The following is a 20494-nucleotide window of genomic DNA, read 5'->3' on the forward strand; positions in this document are numbered from 1 at the left end:
TCATCAGCAATGGTACGTACCTGTGCTGTTAGGTATAATTCAACTAATCACAATTCCTTCTCAGTTTTGACTCTTTGGCATATATCTGTTACTTTTTAGTGTGATGGTTTTGGTATCAAATCTGTGGCAACAAAATGTTGCCATCTGCTTTGTGCAGATTCATAGCTGTACAAGTGATCTCAGATGAGCTAAAAGATTCTTATCGTGTTAGTTCAACTGCATGAGCTGCATCTCCTAGCCCCTTTTACTTGTTACATAAATTTGGCATCTGGTGCTTTGATCATTGCATAGGTTTGGCATGTGTTGCTTTATTCTGATAATAGATCTTTCCAAAAGTTTTGTTCCATTTCATCGCCTTCAGTGCAATTTTAATGAGGTGATTTTGGTACTTGTAGTATTTTCTCCGGTCCTGCATCTGAAACTCCCTCGGAGCCATGTTGGTTGGCACTCTTTTTTCATGGCTTTGGTTCTTATCAGTTTGTTTTCTCGGTTTTACTTTTTATTCTCGCTCGGAGACTTGTCGATCATTTCTCTCCATGTCCTTTAAATATCATCTCTGTTATGAAGAAATTTAAAATGTCGGATTTGGCTCATCATATCTTGGATTTGACAAGCAATCGGTTTATTTGTGGTTATGAGCTTCATCTGGTCAGCTGCAAGTTAAGTTTTTGTATGCCACTTGATGTCAAGTTTAGTCTTGCTTTTCGTATCATGTACGTCAGACGTGCATGTTCAATTATTTTGCTTGCCTATGTAGCTTGGTTTGCCAATGTATTAGTCATTTCATTTGCCGCTTAAGTACTCAATATATTTTTGTGATTTGAGAATCAATTGTGTTTTAGTGATGTTGAAATCTGACGAGTTCAGCCGCCACAGACGTGTAGTCTCTGAAGATGCAGAGCTTTTACTGTATGTAGATACGCTTCTAAGATCAGAAACTGGGTTGGAGGATTGAGGCGTCTCTACGTAGATTTGAGAATGGCAGGCAAATATACAACTTCGGTGCATTTAGACCTGGCCCACCTCTAGCTGAATCTGAGGTCGGGCTTTCTCGATTTTTATGCCTTGATCGAAGACAAGGGTCAGGTTTTTTCGACTAAGAGTAATTATTACCCAAAAAGTTATTGACGTCTTAATTGATATGGTTCGGACTGTATGTGTAAAGTTATCAAAACATCGAACTTTTGATGTGTCACTTATATGAAGATTGAGATCGGGAGAAATTTTTTGACTTGATCTCTCTGATGCCTATGTTAGTAATATGAAATATATAAGTACAAATATAAATATAAAAAAAAAGTAAGTCCTTTAACTCTTTGGTTTACCTGCATCAATAAGCATCACATACTCATCTGCATCAGGTTCTGTTGGAAGTTGCTCTCCAACTTCTTCTTGTTTAGAAGATTTTCTTAACTGTGATTCTGTTGGAAGTTGCTCTACAACTTTTTCTTGCTCAACATGCTAATCCTTCTGTAGAAGTTTTGACTGATGCCTTCTTCTTCAAATCCTAAAAGGTTTGATCCTCAAAGAAGATCACATCTTTGCTCCTGAATACTTTCTACTTTTCTGGATCCCAAACCCTATAACCAAAATAATCATATAAGTAGTTAAGAAAAATATATTCTTTAGTTTTACCATCCAGCTTGGACCTCTTGGAACATGTACAAATGTACGATAACCAAACACTCTCAAATGCTTATAGAAAATATTTATGATCATACAACATGTGTTGAATTAATTATAAAGAGATAAAATATTTTATAAGTTCCAAACTTTTTGGTGATATCGATTAAAAAAAAAAACGATAGTACGATCACAGCCATAGCGCAACCGGACGTATCTATCCCTGAGCCGCCGAAGGCCCCTCCCCAGCGTCCCCTTCATCTTTCCCTCCACGGCGTAGGCCTCTGTAGCCGACCACGCGCTTCCGCCGCTAGAGATCCGAAGACGCGCCAGCCCACGCGCTTCCGCCGCCGCTGGAGATCTGTCGAGTCTCATTAATTGGGCCGAGAAGCGAAGATTGAATTTAATTTCGATTTACGTTTCCCGCATGCTTAAAAGAAGTGGGATAGATACGAGCTTTGCCATGCGGACTCCACTTCCATCGCCAGCTCTGAACGTAACAATCTTATGCATGTATGTATGTCTACCCGTATAGAGCTCCTTTCAAGCGAGAGAGGGACGACTCGTGTACTGCGTTGTCCGCTATCGCAACCGCTCTGTTAATTAGGTCAAACCGTGCACCGTTATGGACGTCGTGGGACTACGATCCCTTCTCCTCCTCTCTCTCGAACGCTAATTTATCGTTCCTTCGATTTGGAGGTGACCCTCGGGCTCCAGTCTCCGATCGATAGGCTCCGGGCGCGTCTCCAGCCCCTGCCCGCGTCGTGCATTTGTTTCGATTTCTTTGCTTCGAAAGGTCGGCGGAGGGGAGTTTTTGTTGCTTCGTTCTTCTCGATAATTTTTGTTGCTTGGGTCAGGTCACAGTTTGATTTGGGCGGGTCTCCATCTTGTGACCGCGGTGGTCGGATGGAGCCCCGCATTGAGAACAAATTCCGCCTCGGTCGCAAGATCGGCAGCGGGTCCTTTGGGGAGATCTATTTAGGTTGGTGGCTGCTACATAATCTCCCGATCGCTTCGGTTCGGAGCCTGTTCTCTGTGGTTTTCCTGTTTCAGAATCTCTAAATTTTGCTTCTTGGTTGCAGGTACAAATATCCAAACGAACGAGGAGGTCGCAATTAAGCTGGTAAATATAGCCTGTCTGTGTGCTACACATTTTCAGCTATTAAGGTGTTCGATTAGATCGACATGCTAAATTGGAAAAAATGCAGATGATTTAGGATCAGATTTTCTTTGTATTTGCGATGGTTTAATAGTTTATTCTTATGCTAAATTGCTTTTTTTTTTTTTTCCCTGAACATTCCTCGAGTGTTTATGGAAGTTCTTTAGCTGTAGCTATTTTTACAAGTTAATAGTGTCCCTCAGGGTGCAGATGTGCTTTCAGAAAATGACTTCTTAAATTGCAACATAGGTTAGAGTTGGGATCCTGTTTAAAGTTGGTAAATATTTGCATAGCGAACTTCAGTTTCCAGCAAGGACTTTCCTGCTTAGACCAGGGACAAGATGAAGTCCGATCTGGCAGTGCTGCTCATGTCACTTCCGGTTACTTTTTCTTCTCCTTCATTGCTTCTTTCTACAATTTTAGTTTGCTCTTCTGCATTTCACCTGTATAAAGGATATCATTTTCTGTTGTTGATTTTCATTGTCCATTGACCCCACCAGTCCCGCACTGGTGGAGCCTCATGTACTTGACCACCCTTGTATACAAGCTAAAACTTATGTGGTTTTGGTAGCTTTTAAAAATTTATCCTCTGGTCAAGTTGAATGCTTGCAATGGCCTTGATAATTTTTCTCATGTTTATGCATTTTCCTGCCTATTAGGAAAACGTCAAGACAAAGCATCCACGATTGCTATATGAATCAAAGCTATACAGGATCCTGCAAGGAGGAAGTAATGAAATTTTTGTAGCCTTTTGCTGTCTTCGTTACTCTTTCTTTCCTTTTTCTTATTTTCTGTTGTCTTGGCGGCAGCTGGAATTCCAAATGTTAAACGGTTCGGTGTTGAGGGTGATCATAATGTGCTCGTGATGGATTTATTAGGACCCAGTCTGGAAGATTTATTTAACTTCTGCAGCAGAAAACTTTCTTTAAAGACTGTTTTGATGCTTGCAGATCAGACGGTAGGTTGATATTTTAGTGCACCTGTCTGAATTGACATGATACTTCACTTTCAACATTGGGAACATGATTATGTATCCTTAGCCAGAATATGCTTTAATGGCAGCTGCTGTTACAATCTCTTTCTAGCATTCTTGATGCTTCCACTTAAAATTTTGATCTTGCATTTACTTTTCATTTCATGTCTTCATGATACTATTTTCCATAATTCATATCCATAAGAACCCAACATTGATGAATAATGCTTTTCTGATTGCCTCAAACGTCGGGCTTATATTATGTATTAAGATTATTTACTTCAGATTAATCGAGTGGAGTTTGTGCATTCTAAGTCCTTTCTGCACCGAGACATCAAGCCAGATAATTTTCTAATGGGCCTTGGTAGACGAGCTAACCAGGCATGCCTCTAAATTTTTTATAGTTTTATCATTTAAATTTATAAATTGATGATATTGTTCATCATATGCTTTACTGAGTTGCCTATGCATTTCCTTCAGGTGTATATTATTGATTTTGGCCTTGCCAAGAAGTATAGGGTTACTTCAACTCATCAGCATATTCCATATAGGTAACATACAATTATCTAAACCATGTGCCTGAGTTTTCTGTTCCAGCTTTTGCATTAATGTTTGAAACTGGCAGGTTAATCATATTTAGTTCCTCAGAGTTTTGTCCTGTAGTCTCTCTCATATAATTTTCTATATGCGTCTTGGTTGGTGGATGCCTATAGACAGGATAAGGCATATTCTTTGTCGCTTTTAAATAAATTTGAGAACATAACTTATGTTGCTAAGAGCTTCAATTATTCATCTTTTTATGAACTAAGAAAATGGATCTTTCATAAATGTTTTTGGCCTAGCAATGCTTAAATTTTTATATAAATAAGTTAAACATTTTCTAAACAAGCTGTGTGGGCTTGTCGATGTTGATATTTCATTTGAATTTTTTTTGGAATATTTTGATGGAAAGTATTAAGGACCAGCTACTATATATCTGACCAGATTGATGTTTCCTCTAATTAGCTTCATTTTTAGTTGGCATGGATCGACAATTCTGTTGTAGTATGACTTCCTCACTATTGAGGTTACACTCCTTTGTTGGGTGTCTTCTTTTCTACTACATTCTTTAATCACACTTTCACGTTTAGGCACTTGTGATCTGATTTTATAGTTTAATGATTGGAGTTTGCATCACATTGGTTCTAGATTAGTCAGAAGTTACCTTCTTTTTCATTTTAGTGTTGTAATCCTTTGCAGAGAGAACAAGAACTTGACTGGGACAGCAAGATATGCAAGTGTGAATACACATCTTGGCATAGGTATGATAATAACTTCCCATATATTAACTTTTTTTTATATTCTGTTAAGTTCCATTAGTTGACTGTTCTACTTGTATGTTCTGTAATTTTTTGTATAATTATTTGTTTGTTGCATTTTATTCATCTCGATTCTGACTGTTGTTTTTATTCTGCCAAGAACAAAGCAGGAGGGATGACTTGGAATCTATTGGATATGTTCTTATGTACTTCTTAAGAGGAAGGTTTGTTAATCTGGTAGAACGTCTTCATCCACATCTATCTCAAATTCCTAATGCATTTAACAATTGGTTCTCTCTTTTTTTTTTCTTTTTTTTTTTTCAGCCTTCCATGGCAGGGTCTGAAAGCAGGAACCAAGAAACAGAAGTATGAAAAAATTAGTGAAAAGAAAGTTGCCACATCAATTGAGGTGAGCTCTTATCTACATCACAACTTTGGGATTTTATGCTATTTTCCCATGGTTCTGATAATTAAAAAGTCTCTTGTACCCTTAGGCTTTATGTAGGGGATATCCTTCACAGTTTGCATCATACTTCCATTATTGCCGTTCACTACGATTTGAGGACGAACCTGATTATGCATATCTTAAGAGATTGTTCTGTGACCTTTTCATCCATGAAGGTTGGTTTTCCTTCTCATGTATGTTAAATTACAAGAATTTATGTTAATTAAGGATATAATCACATGACTGATTAAGGTGCAGCTTCTGCAGAATTTTCATATTGATGTACAATCATTTTTGTGTCCTCTGCAGGTTACCAGTTTGATTATGTATTTGACTGGACCATTTTAAAGTATCAGCAGTCAATGATAGCTGGTGCTCCTCCACGTGCTATTGTTAGTCAATTGCTGATATTGTCTATGAGTCTAATTTTTTGCACTTCATGAGATATGGATAATATTTTCTACTTGTTTAGGGTCCAAGTGCAGGACCTAGCTCTGGTTTGGTTCCTGCTGATGCTAATAACAGGCAATCAGGTGATCTGTTCGCCTTCCTTATTGCACTATCTTATAAACTGTTGTTTTTATTCCTGAATTGAGTCTGTTTCTTCATCTGAAAAGCTATCCTTAGTTTATTTAATTTTCTTTTTCACACTTGGCTGCTTCATTGGCTTGTGCTGATTGATCGATCAAATCTTAGGGTCCAAATTGGTTGTGGTTTTCATCTTCATATTTTTGGAACTTAGAAAGTATATTAGTTTCTAATCTACTAATCACACTGCATATTTTAAAGAATTTACTTGTTCCATTTTTATAATTTGGAGGATAAACTTTTTAAGATTGTGTTTAGGTGGTGAGGAAGGAAGGACAAGTGGTTGGTTGGCAACGGACCCTTCATGTCGTGGACGTATTACCCCTCCAGCTGTAACCGTAGGTAGCTTATCAAAGCAGAAGGCCCATTTGCGGAATGATCTGTCTGTCAGTAAAGATTCTATTGTGAGTTTATTACTCTAATATTCCCCTCAAACGAAACATTTAAGGACAACATTAATAAGAAAATTACAACTATTATTTAACTAGACAGATTTGATCAAATTCTAGTTGTCTTATGATCCTTTATATTCTGCTTTCTCACCTATCTAGCAAATGACCTGTAAATGTATGCCTGCAAAGTGCAAACCCAATAAAATGGGTGAATTGAGGCTTGGGGTTGGGCTGGTACCCTTGACTATTGGATTCTTTTACCATTTCTCATTTTTTGTGGATCATTTGGTTAATGTAATTATCTCACTGAAAAAACTGTAAATGATTTGAATAATGTTTGGAGCTAAGCCTATGAGAACTTTTATCAAGAGTGTGGTAGAAATCTCAGGATATCTAGATCTCTAAAAAGAATGCTTCTGTGCTCTGCTAAGTCTGTTAAGAGTTTGACTTCCGCATTGGTCCTTAAACTGTAGATGTGGTCACCCTATAATTTGGTTTATAAGGATCAGAAGGAATTGTAGGGATGTAATTACAATTATCATTTGTTCAAAGAGTTCAATTATTGATATAAATTATTCAATTAAACCTATAATTAAGTTTGTTACGAGAAGTGACAACTAACTGGCTTATATTAAGCATTTATCTACATAGCACATGGCATTTATACTCTTTTAGGAGCCTATTTAAGTTAGAAGAAGTAGTACATATTGAATAATGTCTGGTATCCTAAAGAAATTTGTCATGGATCAGTTATCAAGACACAATAGCAAGTATTGCAATAATAAAAAAAGGAACAAAGAAAACATGCATGAAAGATACATATGACTGCTTGGTCTGCTTTTGGTCCGCCTGAGTGACGGGTCCTGTTGGCCCTAAGGTGGTGATGTGGGGTTTTTTTGTGTGCTACAATGGCCCTCTCTACCTCCGAGTCCGTGAGGGTACACCAATATCAAGCTGATTTTTTTTCTTTTTCTTCTTTTCTGCTTCATAAAGGGAGGTACAAGTGTATAATTTGTGTGTAGCTTCATTGATTATTTACAATTTTGTTTTACATCTTCAGTCAATGACTTAGTTTATATTTTGGGATATAAAGTGATTTGTGTTTGTGTGTAGCTTATCATTGAGATTCCAAATTTTAGTTCTTAGTCAGATGCATGAAACTCCAGGATCATGATGTCTATAATATATGTATAGGGATATGTTTTGTGTAAATACTGACTCGAATATATGCACATATTAGTTTTCCAGGTCAGCTTATTTGGAACGGTCAAGTGGATCCTCGAGGCGAGCTGCTGTTTCCAGTAGCAGAGACATGGTGGGGACTGAAGCAGATCAAACTTGCACTCGTACTGCAGGGGGCAGCCCAGGGACTTTCTGCAGGGTTTCTAGTGCCCAGAGAAGATTCCCAATTAGTTCTGCCGAGCACAAGCATACTTCTGGAAGGAATCCATCTATGCTTAGGAATAATGAGTAGGCGCTCAAGGGAATCGAGGCCATTCGTTTTGACGGTGGGGAGAGGAAGCAGCTGTAGTAGATCGCAAGACCTGCTGCCCGTTCTTTTGTATTACTCCATGGAAATCCATAAACCGAAGGCATGTTTTTATCCCTCGACTCATGAATGAGGTGGTAGTCCGAGTGACTACCTCAAGTGCCCCCGGTGAGGAAAAACAATAACAAGGTTGGTCGAACCATTTTAAGCGCTGTTTGTACATTTGTCCGGGATTATATGCCCTTGTTATTTCATTATAATTCCTGGTATTTATTATGTTTCAAAATATCTTATTACGGACTTTCCTGCATGGAAACCTTGTCTTTGAAATTATGTTTCAGTTTGCACTGCTGATGTTTATTTAATCTTAGGTGGCCATAGTGCCGCTGCTGCAGCTGCAGACGTGTAAAAAATACTGGACTGTGGATTGGTATTCCATTTAAATAATTTATTATTTATTAGATAAAATTATCGGTGACGTCTGAGTCCATATGATGTTGTCCAAACCTGAAAAGATTGTATTCTAAGTGGCTCCGAGGTAATTCTGGAGTGGTTTTGAGGTGGGGGGCCGAGGTCGAGCTTTTGAGGCATTACTTACATTAAGATCGACCTGAAAAGACTGTATTCTAAGTGGCTCCGAGGTAATTCTGGAGTGGTTTTGAGGTGGGGGGCCGAGGTCAGCTTTTGAGGCATTACTTACATTAAGATCGACCTGAAAAGACTGTATTCTAAGTGGCTCCGAGGTAATTCTGGAGTGGTTTTGAGGTGGGGGGTTGAGGTCGAGCTTTTGAGGCATTACTTACATTAAGATCGATGTCAGGAGAAGTTTTTCGATCCAGTCTCATTGACATTTAAGTTAGTTCAAGACCCTTTTTAAAGTAAGGGTTTTTCTTAAAAAGAGAGTCTCGACATAGCGTCGGGGGTTAGCTTTTATACCTAGTCTACGGAAAAGACAGTTTGCAACAGCCCCAATGTTCCCCTTTGACGTTTTATACCTAGCCTCAAGCACATTTCATCAAAGCGGATTTATCTTGGTGTAAGTTGGGTTTTCTGACTTGGACGTCTCAGGCACATTCGGTCCTACGCCTTCGCCATAGCAAGTTTATCTTGATGTAGGTCGGGTTTCCTAACTCACATGCCTCGGGCACATTCGGCCTTACTCTATTGTAATAGATTTATCTTGGTGCGAGTCAGGTTTCCCAACTCACACACCTCGAGCACATTCGACCCTACTTCGCCCCCATAGCAGATCTATCTTGGTTCGGATTGAGTTTCCTAACTCACACACTTTGGGTACATTCGGCTCTACTCTACCATCGTAGCATATTTCTCTTGGCTTAGTTAGGTTTCCTAACTCACATGCCTCGAGCACATTTGGCCCTACTTTATTGTAGCGAATTTATTTTGACGTGGATCGAGTTTCCTAATTGACACACCTTTAGCATATTTAGCCCTACTCCACCATAATAGATTTAACTTGGCATGGGTTGGGTTTCTTCACTCACATGCCTCGAGCACATTTAGTTGTACTCCATCGTAGCAAATTTATCTTGGCACTAGTTGGATTTCTCAACTCACACATCTCATACACATTTGGTCCTATACCTTTGTCGTGGCAACCTTCAAGACCTTCCTTTTACCATGTTAGATTTCTAAATCCTTCCTCCATTGTGATAAATTTTGATATCTCTTTTTGTCGTGACAGATTTCAGATTCTTCATCGTAGTGGATTTTCAAATTCTTCCTCTAGTGTGATAGATTTTGAAGTCCTTTTTCCATTGTAGTGGATTTCAAATTTCTTTATCCATCGTGGTAGATTTTGGGTCCTCTTTCCATCTCGATGGATTTCAAAGTCCTTCCTTCATTGTGGCAGATTTTGAAGTCCTTCTTCCGCTATACCAACTTAGTTGAGAAATCTAAGGGCGACATCACATGTACAACGGAAAAATATAAAATAAAATTCTTAAATTTTTTAAAATATGTTCATCATGGTGCGAAGATTGATGTGTAAAAACCTACAAAACTGAAAATCACGTGTATGATAGTTATGTTACCTAGGAAGATCGTATATCCCTAAATTTCTACAGATCTGTGGGAGATGATGAAGGAGATCACGCGTCCTCCTCTCTAGCGGTGATCCATATGGTAGAGGCTACGAAGAATCTCCTCGAATCGTTGTTCAAATCTCTACTCTTGCTATTTGAGAAGAAGGGGAGAGGAGAATAGGATGTGGCAACCAAGAAGCCTAGCCTATGACTCTTTTGATTCTCTCCTATTTATAGAGACCCCCTATTAATTAACTTAACTCTAATAGATCTTGTTTTATTATGTATTGGATCTTCATCCAACTACCCAAGCCTCTTAAATTAGTATATCTCTATCTAATAATCTCTTATTAGCTCTTATTGGATCTCATTCATAGGATCCAATAATTCATGAGCTTATTGGATATCCAATAAGATAAGGGCTTCGACGGATATCTCATATCCGAACCTCTACTCGTCGTAACACCTACCATATGTGTATGACACTTTAGGCCCAATATCGAGCTGGTCGTGAGTCATACTTATCAGAACTCCTTCTAGCTCAATGAATTATTATCTTCATAATAATTCACTCGACTCATCGACTATGAACGTACTAAGCCACTACGCTGTAATCATCAAACGATATAGGAGAATCCAATCCTTTGGACTTATCTGTCCTCAATTATCATATACATGTAGTCCATCATTCATCTAATATCTTAGATATCGTACACGAGGCATGGTGTTATCAGGCACATATAGTTTCTCCTCGAGTTTCACTCTAATCAGATTCTCCCAAAAAAACTCTTTCTCTTTTAATTCGAGTGACCTTGACCAAGGATTTGTTTGAGCAATAATACATGAGATATTTCTCTCATGATATCGAGAGTGGATGATCCTTTATCGACACTCAATAGCCTTCGTAAGGTTGGCTACTGCTCCCGATGATTGACTATATTAGATCTAGAATTTTCAAACTTATAAATCTTGTATCAAAGAGTAGAGTACTCATACATGACATCCTTGGTGTCTCAAATCGAAGGACCAAGTACACCACTAGGACGACGAAATTATTGTCTAACAATGAGGTATCATCAACCATCTAACATTTAATGAGTGGATCAATCAGTGAACTCATTCTCCAATGAGCACATGTATTATAGCCCTAGTATCCCCACATAAGTAGCTATGAGACTAGCCGTCTCTATCATATTAATGGGTATACAATACACCAGTCTATCTGGTTATCTCAATGTCCCTCTCGAGTAACCTATGATCATGATTATTTATGGTATATGTTTAAAGGTGAATCGATCTCATTATCGTGATCTCATGATGATCCTATTCTCATTGCATAGATCAATGAACATTACAATATATTTATACAATAAGCAATATAAAATGAGAAAATAGCATAATAATAATAAGCAAAAATAGTGCTTGTCATGTCACACGTGTCATCACTCATATGATTGACTTGTAAGACACCTATGACTAGCACCACTCTCGCACCGAGCCTCTCAACATTGTCGGAAACGTGTGACATATTAAAGGGTTCAAGGTGTTATAGAGAGACATCTGGGCATGGAAGGTAATAATGTGTTCAACTAAGTCGGTATTGTCATCAAAGGCTTATAGCGATAGGAGGCGAAATTTGGTCAAGATTGGTTCCTTTTGGATGTTCTTGGTAAATGGGTATTATCCCAAGGAAGGATCGATCGGATTCTCCTCCCAAGACTATTGGAACTCCTGTTGCATCTCGTCTAAGTGTTGGCTCATTTGGTGCAATTAGGCCCTCAGGGAGTCATCCATTAAATCTACCAATCGGGTTTCAAATTCAGGAAGAGTAGAGCAATAGTGTGGTGGTGCACTGAACTCCACGGTTGGGGAGTGGGGTGCTCCTTCGGCTGGCAGTTCTATGAACCTTGGGCGATTCTGAGATGTTGGCATCACGTCAGTCAGTCGAGGAGATTCCAAAAGGTGTCGATGCTAGTGGTGGTTGAGGTATTGATCGTGGTTGAGATAGTGGCATCATTTATTGGGCTAGCTATGGCAAGAGTAAGGTGATAGCCTACATCATGCTCGTGAGCATTTGTACTTGATAAGTAAGATTCAAAAACATCTCGATGAGAATGAGCAAGTGGCTTGAATTCATCTTCAGGGGTGTGAGACCTAGGACATTAAACAATTGTTAGTATCTCATTAGCGTTTGTGATGAAATGGATGCATCCACATGTGAGGAGGGCAATTGTCCCCCTGAATAAAAGTATTATGGGTTAGAGGTAGGGCCTCCTCGTTGGAGCGTTCCTTGAGAGGATTGATATATAGATGTCCCTATAACATTAAGCCCTCATTCTAGCACCAAAATGTTTAGAAAATCATCTTCAACATCTAAGTCAACTCAACATTGTTCATACCCGAAGGCTCAGGAGTATTCTAAGTGGCTCCGATGTAGTGCTAAGGTGGTTCTAAGATGGGGGGTCAAGCTTTCGAGACGTCGCCTACATTAACACCAATGTCGAGAGAAGTTTCTTGATCTGATCCTTTCGACGTTAAAGTTAGTTCAAGGTCCTTTTTAGATTATGAGTTTTTCTTGAAAAGAGAGTCCCTCGGCACAATGTCGAGGATTAGTTTTTATACATGGTCTATAGAGATTATATTCACATGGATGACATGGGAGAGATAGGCCCGAACCGCCACCCTTGAATTGTTATCCACGCGAGCAGACAAGTAGAGAGTGACTGTGACCTTTACTTTCCATACCAACCTCCTTGTGGCGATTGATGTTGGATGATGATTGATCGCTAATATGTTTTTTATTATCATCTAAAAGCTTGAGTGGGTAAAAGGATATATTCATTTATAATTTCAAATATACGTCTATTATCGATAAACACTACGTTAATCAAGTGAACATTTTTAGAATGATATATATATATATATATATATATATATATATATATATATATATATATATATATATATATATTGTAACAGTAGATACTGAAAAATTACTCACACATTATATAACAAATGACAAGAAGATGTTGGTTCTGAAAACTCGGAGACTTGCTACAATTCTTGGATTATCGAACGATTCACGGGAGCAGAGTGAGTGCAAGGTTATTTCTCATTGCTATAATAGTTCTCCTCGTCTATGCTTCTCTTCCAGCTCTTACTCCTCCATGACGTCGAAATTGAAGAATCTGTGGCAGCATTTTTGTTGGAGTCGCTGCTACCAAAATACTGAACGTGGCCTGATGATATCCGCCTCTCAATTGTTGTTCTTCCGTTATTGCAGGCTTTCTGCTTGGCCTTAATATTGCTCTGCTCAGTTCTTTGTGGCGTTAATAGCAGAAAAGTAGATGCTGGAGTCGGCGTACAAACCGAAGAAGAAGAGGACGAAGAGCTCTCATCGCATTGGAATTCCAAGGAGTACTCAATCTGAACTCTGCGGCCTTTCTCCCTGAGCACAGACGCATGGTTTGCAGATGGTCTTGTGGCGACGTCGTTCCTTTTAGCTTTTACTACGCGTGGATCCACATGGTTTGTACAATCGGATCCCCCATAATTCTCAATCTCAAATGGTTCGATCTGAATCTGTTCCATAAACCTGTTTTCCCAAGGTTTCGCTGCTGTTGCCATCCAATGCCGTGACCTCCTCCAATGAAAAGTTTCGTGATCATCGAAGCAAAGCACAGGTGGTTTAGAACACTTGTTCAGATCATTTGGCCTCCACTGCTGAATGGAGGTGTCCGAAGATTCAATTAGAGGGTTAACAAGGAATATGGATAACAGAGAAGGCGTGCGTTGTGGACTTGTTGTACCTTTTTGCACAGTGAGTAAGCGATGGCCCGCTCTCTCTTCATGGCTCCATCTCTCCGCATCTGTAGTTTCGCTTTGATCTCTTCCAGTGTTCCCGGACTGTCACACCAACCATCCTGCCAGCCCAAAAACGAAAGAGGAGTTGAGAAGCAATGCTGATGGAGTTGGCCCTAATTAGTATATACATACTAAGACAGCACACCGCGCTCGTAGGGGAACGACGGCGATATGACTTGGAAGAGTGGTGGTGAAGCAACATGAGAGGTTAGCTTATACGTACGTACCTCCGCCTCCTTTAAGACATCCACTTTGCTCGGGCAATTGTCGATCCTACGCTGCGCAGCCTGGGCCCGTGCCTGCATGCACTCTAGCGTCGCCGCCGCTGCTGCCTGCTTCCTCACCCGCCGGCCTCGCACCAGAGCTTGAAGCCTGACGATCCCTTTCAAAGCGCTCAAGGCTCTTCTGGCCTACCAATATCCAACATCTCATATTGGAAATCCAGAGTCGCGTATTCACACAAACACACCAAAGGCTCCACGCAGAGATGACAAAAATCTCGACACGAAGCCGTTCAACATCACAGAGAGAGAGAGAAGAAGAAGAAGTATGCAAAAGAGAAGAAGCAAACTAATTAGTCAAGATAAGGAAGATTTTGGCTTATACAAAAGGGAAGTAGATTGGACGTAGAAAGACACCAAAGACGAATCTCCATCAATAAACTGTATTCCATGAGGGACTAGTAGACTGCCCGTAACAAAATTGAAATCATCGTTAGTGTCTGTACGTAAGGCAGCATAAAGATAGAGAAATAGAAGAGTAACGAGAGAGAGAGAGAGAGAGAGATCAAATACCAAGCATCCGCGGAAAGCTGCCTGTATTCTAATAGCCGCAAACGCCTGCCTCACGACCTTGAAATCATTATGCGGAGAGCAAACGTTCGTAGAAGCATATAGAGCCGCCACCTCCTCCTCCTCCGAAGCCGACCGGTGACTCTCGCTGGCTCCCGGCCGGGAGGACTTCTTCCAGAACTTCCACCTCCGGCTTCCGCTCTCACTGCAGCCTTCTTCCGCCTTCTCCTCGGAGGACCCCAACAGCAGAGTCACAACAACTCACTGACAACAAATCAAGATCGGTTCTTTGAGAAAGGAACGGGCGGGATCGCTTACCTGGTCTAACTTGTCCTGCTTTCCGAGGCCAATGAGGGAGTTTATCCTCCACTTCCCGGAACCACCTCCCATCGATCGAATTGCAGGTGCGAACAGAGGAAAGCCTCTGTTTCTATTACCGACCGCAACTATGGGGACGGAAAGGAGCAGTTTTGGAGGGACAGACGGTAGTGTCGAGCGACGTGTTTGCAGCGGTTGGAAGAGTTGGCGCAATTCGAAAGACACTGTTGCGAGCGGAGGAGCGGAGGGAGTTCACTCGGTTTGGTTTGGTTTGGTTTGGTTTATCGTCGTTACGACCGGGTCGAACGACTTAATCGGCTGACTGTTAACACCTGTATTGACTACGTATTGGATGATTGGACGCAGCCATAGGGTCCCACGTGGGCTCCGTGAGTAGCTCCAGTCGACGGAAAGGCAAGGACGACCGACGACACTCCGTGTTCGCGACTCTGTTGGCAACGATGGTTGGCCGCTGCGGAGTCGAGAGATCCTCCGCTAGTCCCAAGCAGAGGAGGATTCCCCCAATTCAATCATCTTAACAACTCCTCGGAATCCTAAGTCGAATAGAATTACTCGGCCTCCTAATTTATAAATAGGAGAGGTATATATTAATGTATTTAATTTTTTTTTATTTTTTTAATAAAATTTTTCAATAATTATTTTTATTTTATATTATTTTCATCGTAATATCGTAGCAGTGAAAAAAACGAAACTTTGCTCTTGTCTTCGGCTAACGATCAACGCCGCTGAGATGGACGAGATGGACGTGCTCCCTGCTGCACTGCCGCCGAGAAGGCCTCTTGCCGTGGTTGTGCATCCTGCTATCAAGGTCACCATCATGGAGACCGAGTACTAGTACGAGGAGGATATTGGCCTCTGGCAGCACTTCTTCGACGTCTACTTGGATAATATTCCGGTCACGCTGAACCATGCGGCCTTCGGGAGGCAAATCAAGGAGATCGTTCAGTTCAGCTGAAGCTTCCCGAGTCGATCTCGTGCGACAATCAATCGTCTTGGGTAGGGATCGGTCGATTTCTAGCTGCAATATGTAAATCTGATATGCCGGCAGCTTGCATCCGGCAATCATGGCTTTAGTAAGTCCCTCCTTCTTCCTCGTCCATGTATGTTGGAAGCAAGGTCAGATTCCGGCTGCAACATGCATGCACGTCGACCTACTTATCTTTCAATATGAACCTTAATCTTTAGTCCTATAAGAATAATGATACGTGGTTTTCGTATTATTCTTTTTGTGATACAAAATATTAATTTCATGTTAAGTTATGAGATGTTATTATCAATTTGCAGGCCACATAAATCGATTCATTCAGTTAACTCTAAAAATAAAAAAGGAGTCTCCCATCGTTCAATAAAATAAAATTGTGTAAATTACATTCCTTTTGGGAAAAAATAATAATAATCCGACTGACTACGCACAATATCCCAATCGAAGAAAAAGAAGTAAATGTTGTGCACAATCGAACATATCTCCAACGAATAAATTGGAAGAAAAAGAAAAAGAAAACGAAATCACCGTGAAAAGTTGGTTCGTCGATCGATCAAATCCTTAGCCAAAGTCAAAAGACAAAATCTAGGGTAAAAGAAAAAAAGAATTGTGTCTGGCTTCTGTAAAACCTCTAGAGCTCCTCGAATAGCTCTGTCGGTGCGCAGCGGAGCTTCGCGTGCCTCAAGTCAGTTTCGACCGGGAGATCACGGCCGGTTTCAATTTCATGGTTGGTAGAGCCGTCATCACATCATCTCCTTACGTGCATAGGTAGTGTGAGGGCGACGGTGGGGGTCGGGATGCCCATGTACTGAAGCCTAGGGGACAGCCTGACCCTGGGGCTTGGTCGTGGAGACGGGATAGGGACTCTGCTTCCGCTGGGTGACGGAGTAACTCTCGGTGAGAGGTTCGCTTGCTCGAGTGCCTTGGATCGGAGATCAGGTGGGTAATCCCGAACGCACCCGATGCGAGCCCCGGCAGCTGTAGTCCATCTACATGATATGCGTTTGTCAAACTCCGACGCCACCACCTCGTCCACTCTGTTTTCCATGGTTTCGTCTGGCCTGGGGTCTTCCGAAGGTTCCGTAGCTTCCGTGACCTCGACTGTAGTGGAAACTGCTAATGCATCAGCCTTGTTAGCGTCAGCTTCTATCTCATCGTTACGTTTCTCCAAGGAGGGGTAGTCATCATCGTCGACGGAACACCTCTGCGATCAAAGAGTCATATTTGTCCCGTTAGCAAGATTTTACCTAGTCAAGAACTGCCAAAATGTCGATCGATCTCAACAGGAACCAAATTCATCTTGCAAGTGCGGTTGATATTTCTCTTCACCACTCGTATAACAGCTACTGCTTATAAAATTCAGGTTTCCGGTGGCTAAAATCGAACGGACGTGATGAAATATTGTAATATCTGCTAGGAGTGTTTGCAAGATTAATATTTACCTTGACATTGCTGAGGTCTACATCGTTGTTCTCAAGGAAGGTGATAAATTCCTTGAAATTATCCTCGGTCGGGAGGTAATGACCGCTGTATGGCCATATCGCCTGAAGAATAGCAGCAAAGGGAAAACAAAAAACAAGGTTTCATCAGAATGCCTAATAACTCCATCAACTAAACATACAGATTCTTGTGATCGCTGCAACTTCGTTTTCCAGGAATTCGCATCCGGTTAGGTGTAAAATAAGTACCTGGAGTACCCCTTGCGTAGCAACCAATCTTCCGGCAGCTGTTGTCGCTCCCCCGGCTAGAAAACTCGAATGCTGGAACGCGCCTTTCTTTTTCTGCTCATGGAAGAACATTTGTTGGTATCAGACAAGTCGAATCCTCAAATAGACCAGCCTAGTTGAACACCAAAACTTGGGGCGAAGCAGATATGTTTTCTTTGCTTGAGTTCTGATATAAGACGGGTTCACCGTTACCTGTCCCACGTACAAAACTCTCGATGTGCTTAGGACAAATATCCACTTGGAACCTTCCGTTGTACAAACAGGCATTCCGCTCACTTTGTAGACAAGCTTTCCATCCTTTACCATGACTTCATATGCTTCCCTCTCTTTCTGCACACGACAAAGACTTGGTTTCTGATTGGTGATATATTTAGCTCATATCATCAGAGGTGGTGAAGTGATAAACTTATTCATACCGGTCCAAGATATTGGATGCGCTGGTTCTGAAGATGGCTTCTTGGGTACTTTTCGAGATTTATTTCCCGTCCATCGCCGACATCCAACCTTCATGTGTGCCAAAAACAATGAGAGAGAGGTCAGCACCGAGAGTTGCATCTGCTTCCGCATGAGAAGCCATGTATGCTAGGCATATATGTACCAGTAAAAGAATGGTTGGGTGCTCTCGCTCTCGAACCACACATCATAATAGCAATGCAAATTGTGGCCGTACCGATGACGGGGGTCGATCTGCACGGTCGATATGTTTAGTGTTCGAAAGATTCACAGCGCAAGACAAATTACTTGATTTCCTCCTATCCTCTCTACTCCGCGCTGCGCAAACCCCTTCCTAAACAATGATACGGAGAAGGAATCTTACCGCTTCCAGCCAGTGTTGTAGTGCTAGCTTCTGGGCCTTCTCGTCTTTGGACAAACCCTTGCCAACCTGAGAATGACGAACGCCTAGATCAGATTGGTGGAACAAAAACGAGGCAGACTGCAGAGCCCAAAACAGATGCGCAAGATAAATGGCATTCATTACCTTGGCTGCTCTGGTGCGAGCCCTTGCCCATCTCGAAACCGCCGTCTCTGGTTTTTCAACTTTGAAGAATGACATAGAGCTATGCTCCAGAGAAGCAAAATCTAATGCCTTCCACCTAAATCAAAGGACGGATATCAGAATATGATCGTCGTTACATAGATTTAAGTTTGTGCAGCAGAGTCGGAGACGACGAACCAGAGCTCCTCGACCACGACGGCGCAGTCTGCTAGATTTCTTCTGGTTCGGTAACTCTTGTAGACGTTCTGCAGCTTGGTGGCTGCCGCATCAAGTTCGTTCGAAGGTCTAGGTGAAGAAAACTGGGGAAGGCGGTGTTGGAGTTTCGGATCAGGGAGCGCGAGTTTCATCGAGCTCTTACAACGGAAAGCTAGTTCCGCTTTCGTCTCATCTGTGACTCCATTCTCGAATGCAAATGTGGATTCCAGCTCGGTCACTTCCGGCTTCCGGCTTTCGAAGCTTAAAGGCTCGTCCGTGACGGTGCTATCGGATACACTAGAAACCGCCTCGTTGGATGCATCACTTGGTTTGAAACTGAGTGACCTCAAGGCCATCTTGATGTCTTTTGCACCGAAGCTGATGGATCTTGCTAGAACATCTTTTGTTTCCGTGGAACCAAGTGTTCTTGGCCACAGGCATCGGATCCAAGCCCACGAGAGCAAGGAGAGGGATAAACCCATGGAATCTCGACTGTCAAAACATACCACAAATCACAACTATGAGTTGCAGAACATAGTAATTCCACATAAATATATAATAATATTGCTCTTATCAGACGATAAAAGGATCTTCTGCCAAAGGAGAACGTAAATGCGGGGCTACTTTTCAGCTCTATATGCCACGATGATCGAACATGAAAGACCTCGTGGAAGTAAGCCACCGTGCGTGGGCCAAGTCGCCTCCTGCGAACTTGAGTACATCCCTAGAGAAGGAAGAGTAGGACTATCTGGGAGCAGATTGGTCAGTCGGACGTGAGATCAGTCTCCTACAGCTACCGATACTCTGACCAAGGCAGCTGATATGTACGCTAATAAGCGATTTGGTGATCGAGTGTCCCACATACACATAGTTGAACCAGAGATAATTCAACATAACCTTAACGGGGTAGAAGAAACATAAAAGGGTTTTGCTAAACATTGGAAATATTGCCCATCTGACAAGATTCAAACCTAGAGGGGTATGAGAATTAATTTGAGAGGTAAAAAGTCTCGGTCGCGAGATTTCATGTGAAGAGTGATCCCCGGGCCGGAACTCTTTCGAGTTGCATGTTGCTTCAGGAATCACTCTCTATCCATGCTAGCTAAATCGAAAGGGTTATAAAAAGTATTCTTAGGTTCGTTTGTGGCTTACAGAAATCATTTCCAGACTTTTGAAACGGCAACCATACGGGGCTCTCATTGATTGTACAACTGATGGAGCATGTGAAAGTGTAAACCCACAATCCCCACCCAGAAACAGAAAACAGACAAGTAAAGAAACGGGACATAAAAGCATAACTAGCAAGAGATGCAAAACAGGCAGAAGAACGACCTCAGGTCGCTGTAAGCGGGAGATCAGAAGATGAAGAAGAGAGAGGAGCAGCTGATCGTCGAGGAGACAAGAGCGAGAGAAGGGTGCTGCACGATCTCGGATCTCTTCCTCCTCTGAATTTATAAAGGCACACGATCCAACCAAACTAAGATGGTTGAGCTGCAATTGCGGTAGCAGTCTTTTGTAGCCGTCAAACATCCTGGCCGCGGTGTCGTGGAAGTCAAAACGGGTGGGGACTCAACTTTGAGAACGAAG

General features: G+C 41.5%; 3 protein-coding genes across 5 annotated transcripts; 1 reads left to right on the forward strand and 2 right to left on the reverse strand.

Annotated features, from left to right (window-relative positions):
- The first annotated feature begins 1845 nt into the window (after positions 1-1845).
- LOC135608583 (casein kinase 1-like protein 2) lies at positions 1846-8277 on the forward strand. 3 transcript variants are annotated; one of them, XM_065101651.1, is made up of 14 exons: positions 1846-2605; positions 2706-2746; positions 3442-3511; positions 3592-3740; positions 4041-4136; positions 4236-4306; positions 4995-5056; positions 5214-5277; positions 5378-5462; positions 5548-5674; positions 5808-5890; positions 5971-6031; positions 6345-6490; positions 7719-8095. In XM_065101651.1, the coding sequence occupies exons 1-14, from the start codon at positions 2530-2532 to the stop codon at positions 7950-7952; spliced, it is 1365 nt and encodes a 454-aa protein (XP_064957723.1). In that variant the 5' UTR covers positions 1846-2529; the 3' UTR covers positions 7953-8095. The 3 variants fall into 3 exon arrangements, with proteins under 3 accessions (XP_064957723.1, XP_064957724.1, XP_064957725.1); XM_065101653.1 differs by having other exon boundaries at positions 1847-2605; positions 6345-6428; positions 7719-7931; XM_065101652.1 differs by lacking the exon at positions 6345-6490 and having other exon boundaries at positions 7727-8277.
- A 4840-nt stretch (positions 8278-13117) lies between these two features.
- On the reverse strand, positions 13118-15057 carry LOC103980030 (protein IQ-DOMAIN 6-like). The gene is made up of 5 exons (XM_009396316.2): positions 14986-15057; positions 14671-14895; positions 14104-14286; positions 13822-13935; positions 13118-13735 (listed from the first exon to the last, which is right to left on the reverse strand). The coding sequence occupies exons 1-5, from the start codon at positions 15055-15057 to the stop codon at positions 13118-13120; spliced, it is 1212 nt and encodes a 403-aa protein (XP_009394591.2).
- A 1289-nt stretch (positions 15058-16346) lies between these two features.
- Positions 16347-19389, reverse strand: LOC135607652 (IQ domain-containing protein IQM1-like). The gene is made up of 9 exons (XM_065099612.1): positions 18890-19389; positions 18695-18809; positions 18533-18598; positions 18314-18402; positions 18132-18219; positions 17908-18045; positions 17677-17769; positions 17431-17532; positions 16347-17192 (listed from the first exon to the last, which is right to left on the reverse strand). The coding sequence occupies exons 1-9, from the start codon at positions 19387-19389 to the stop codon at positions 16737-16739; spliced, it is 1647 nt and encodes a 548-aa protein (XP_064955684.1). The 3' UTR covers positions 16347-16736.
- Between the last annotated feature and the right edge of the window lie 1105 nt (positions 19390-20494).

The sequence above is a fragment of the Musa acuminata genome, chromosome BXJ2-3 (genome assembly GCF_036884655.1).
Source record: "Musa acuminata AAA Group cultivar baxijiao chromosome BXJ2-3, Cavendish_Baxijiao_AAA, whole genome shotgun sequence".
NCBI lineage: Eukaryota > Viridiplantae > Streptophyta > Magnoliopsida > Zingiberales > Musaceae > Musa > Musa acuminata.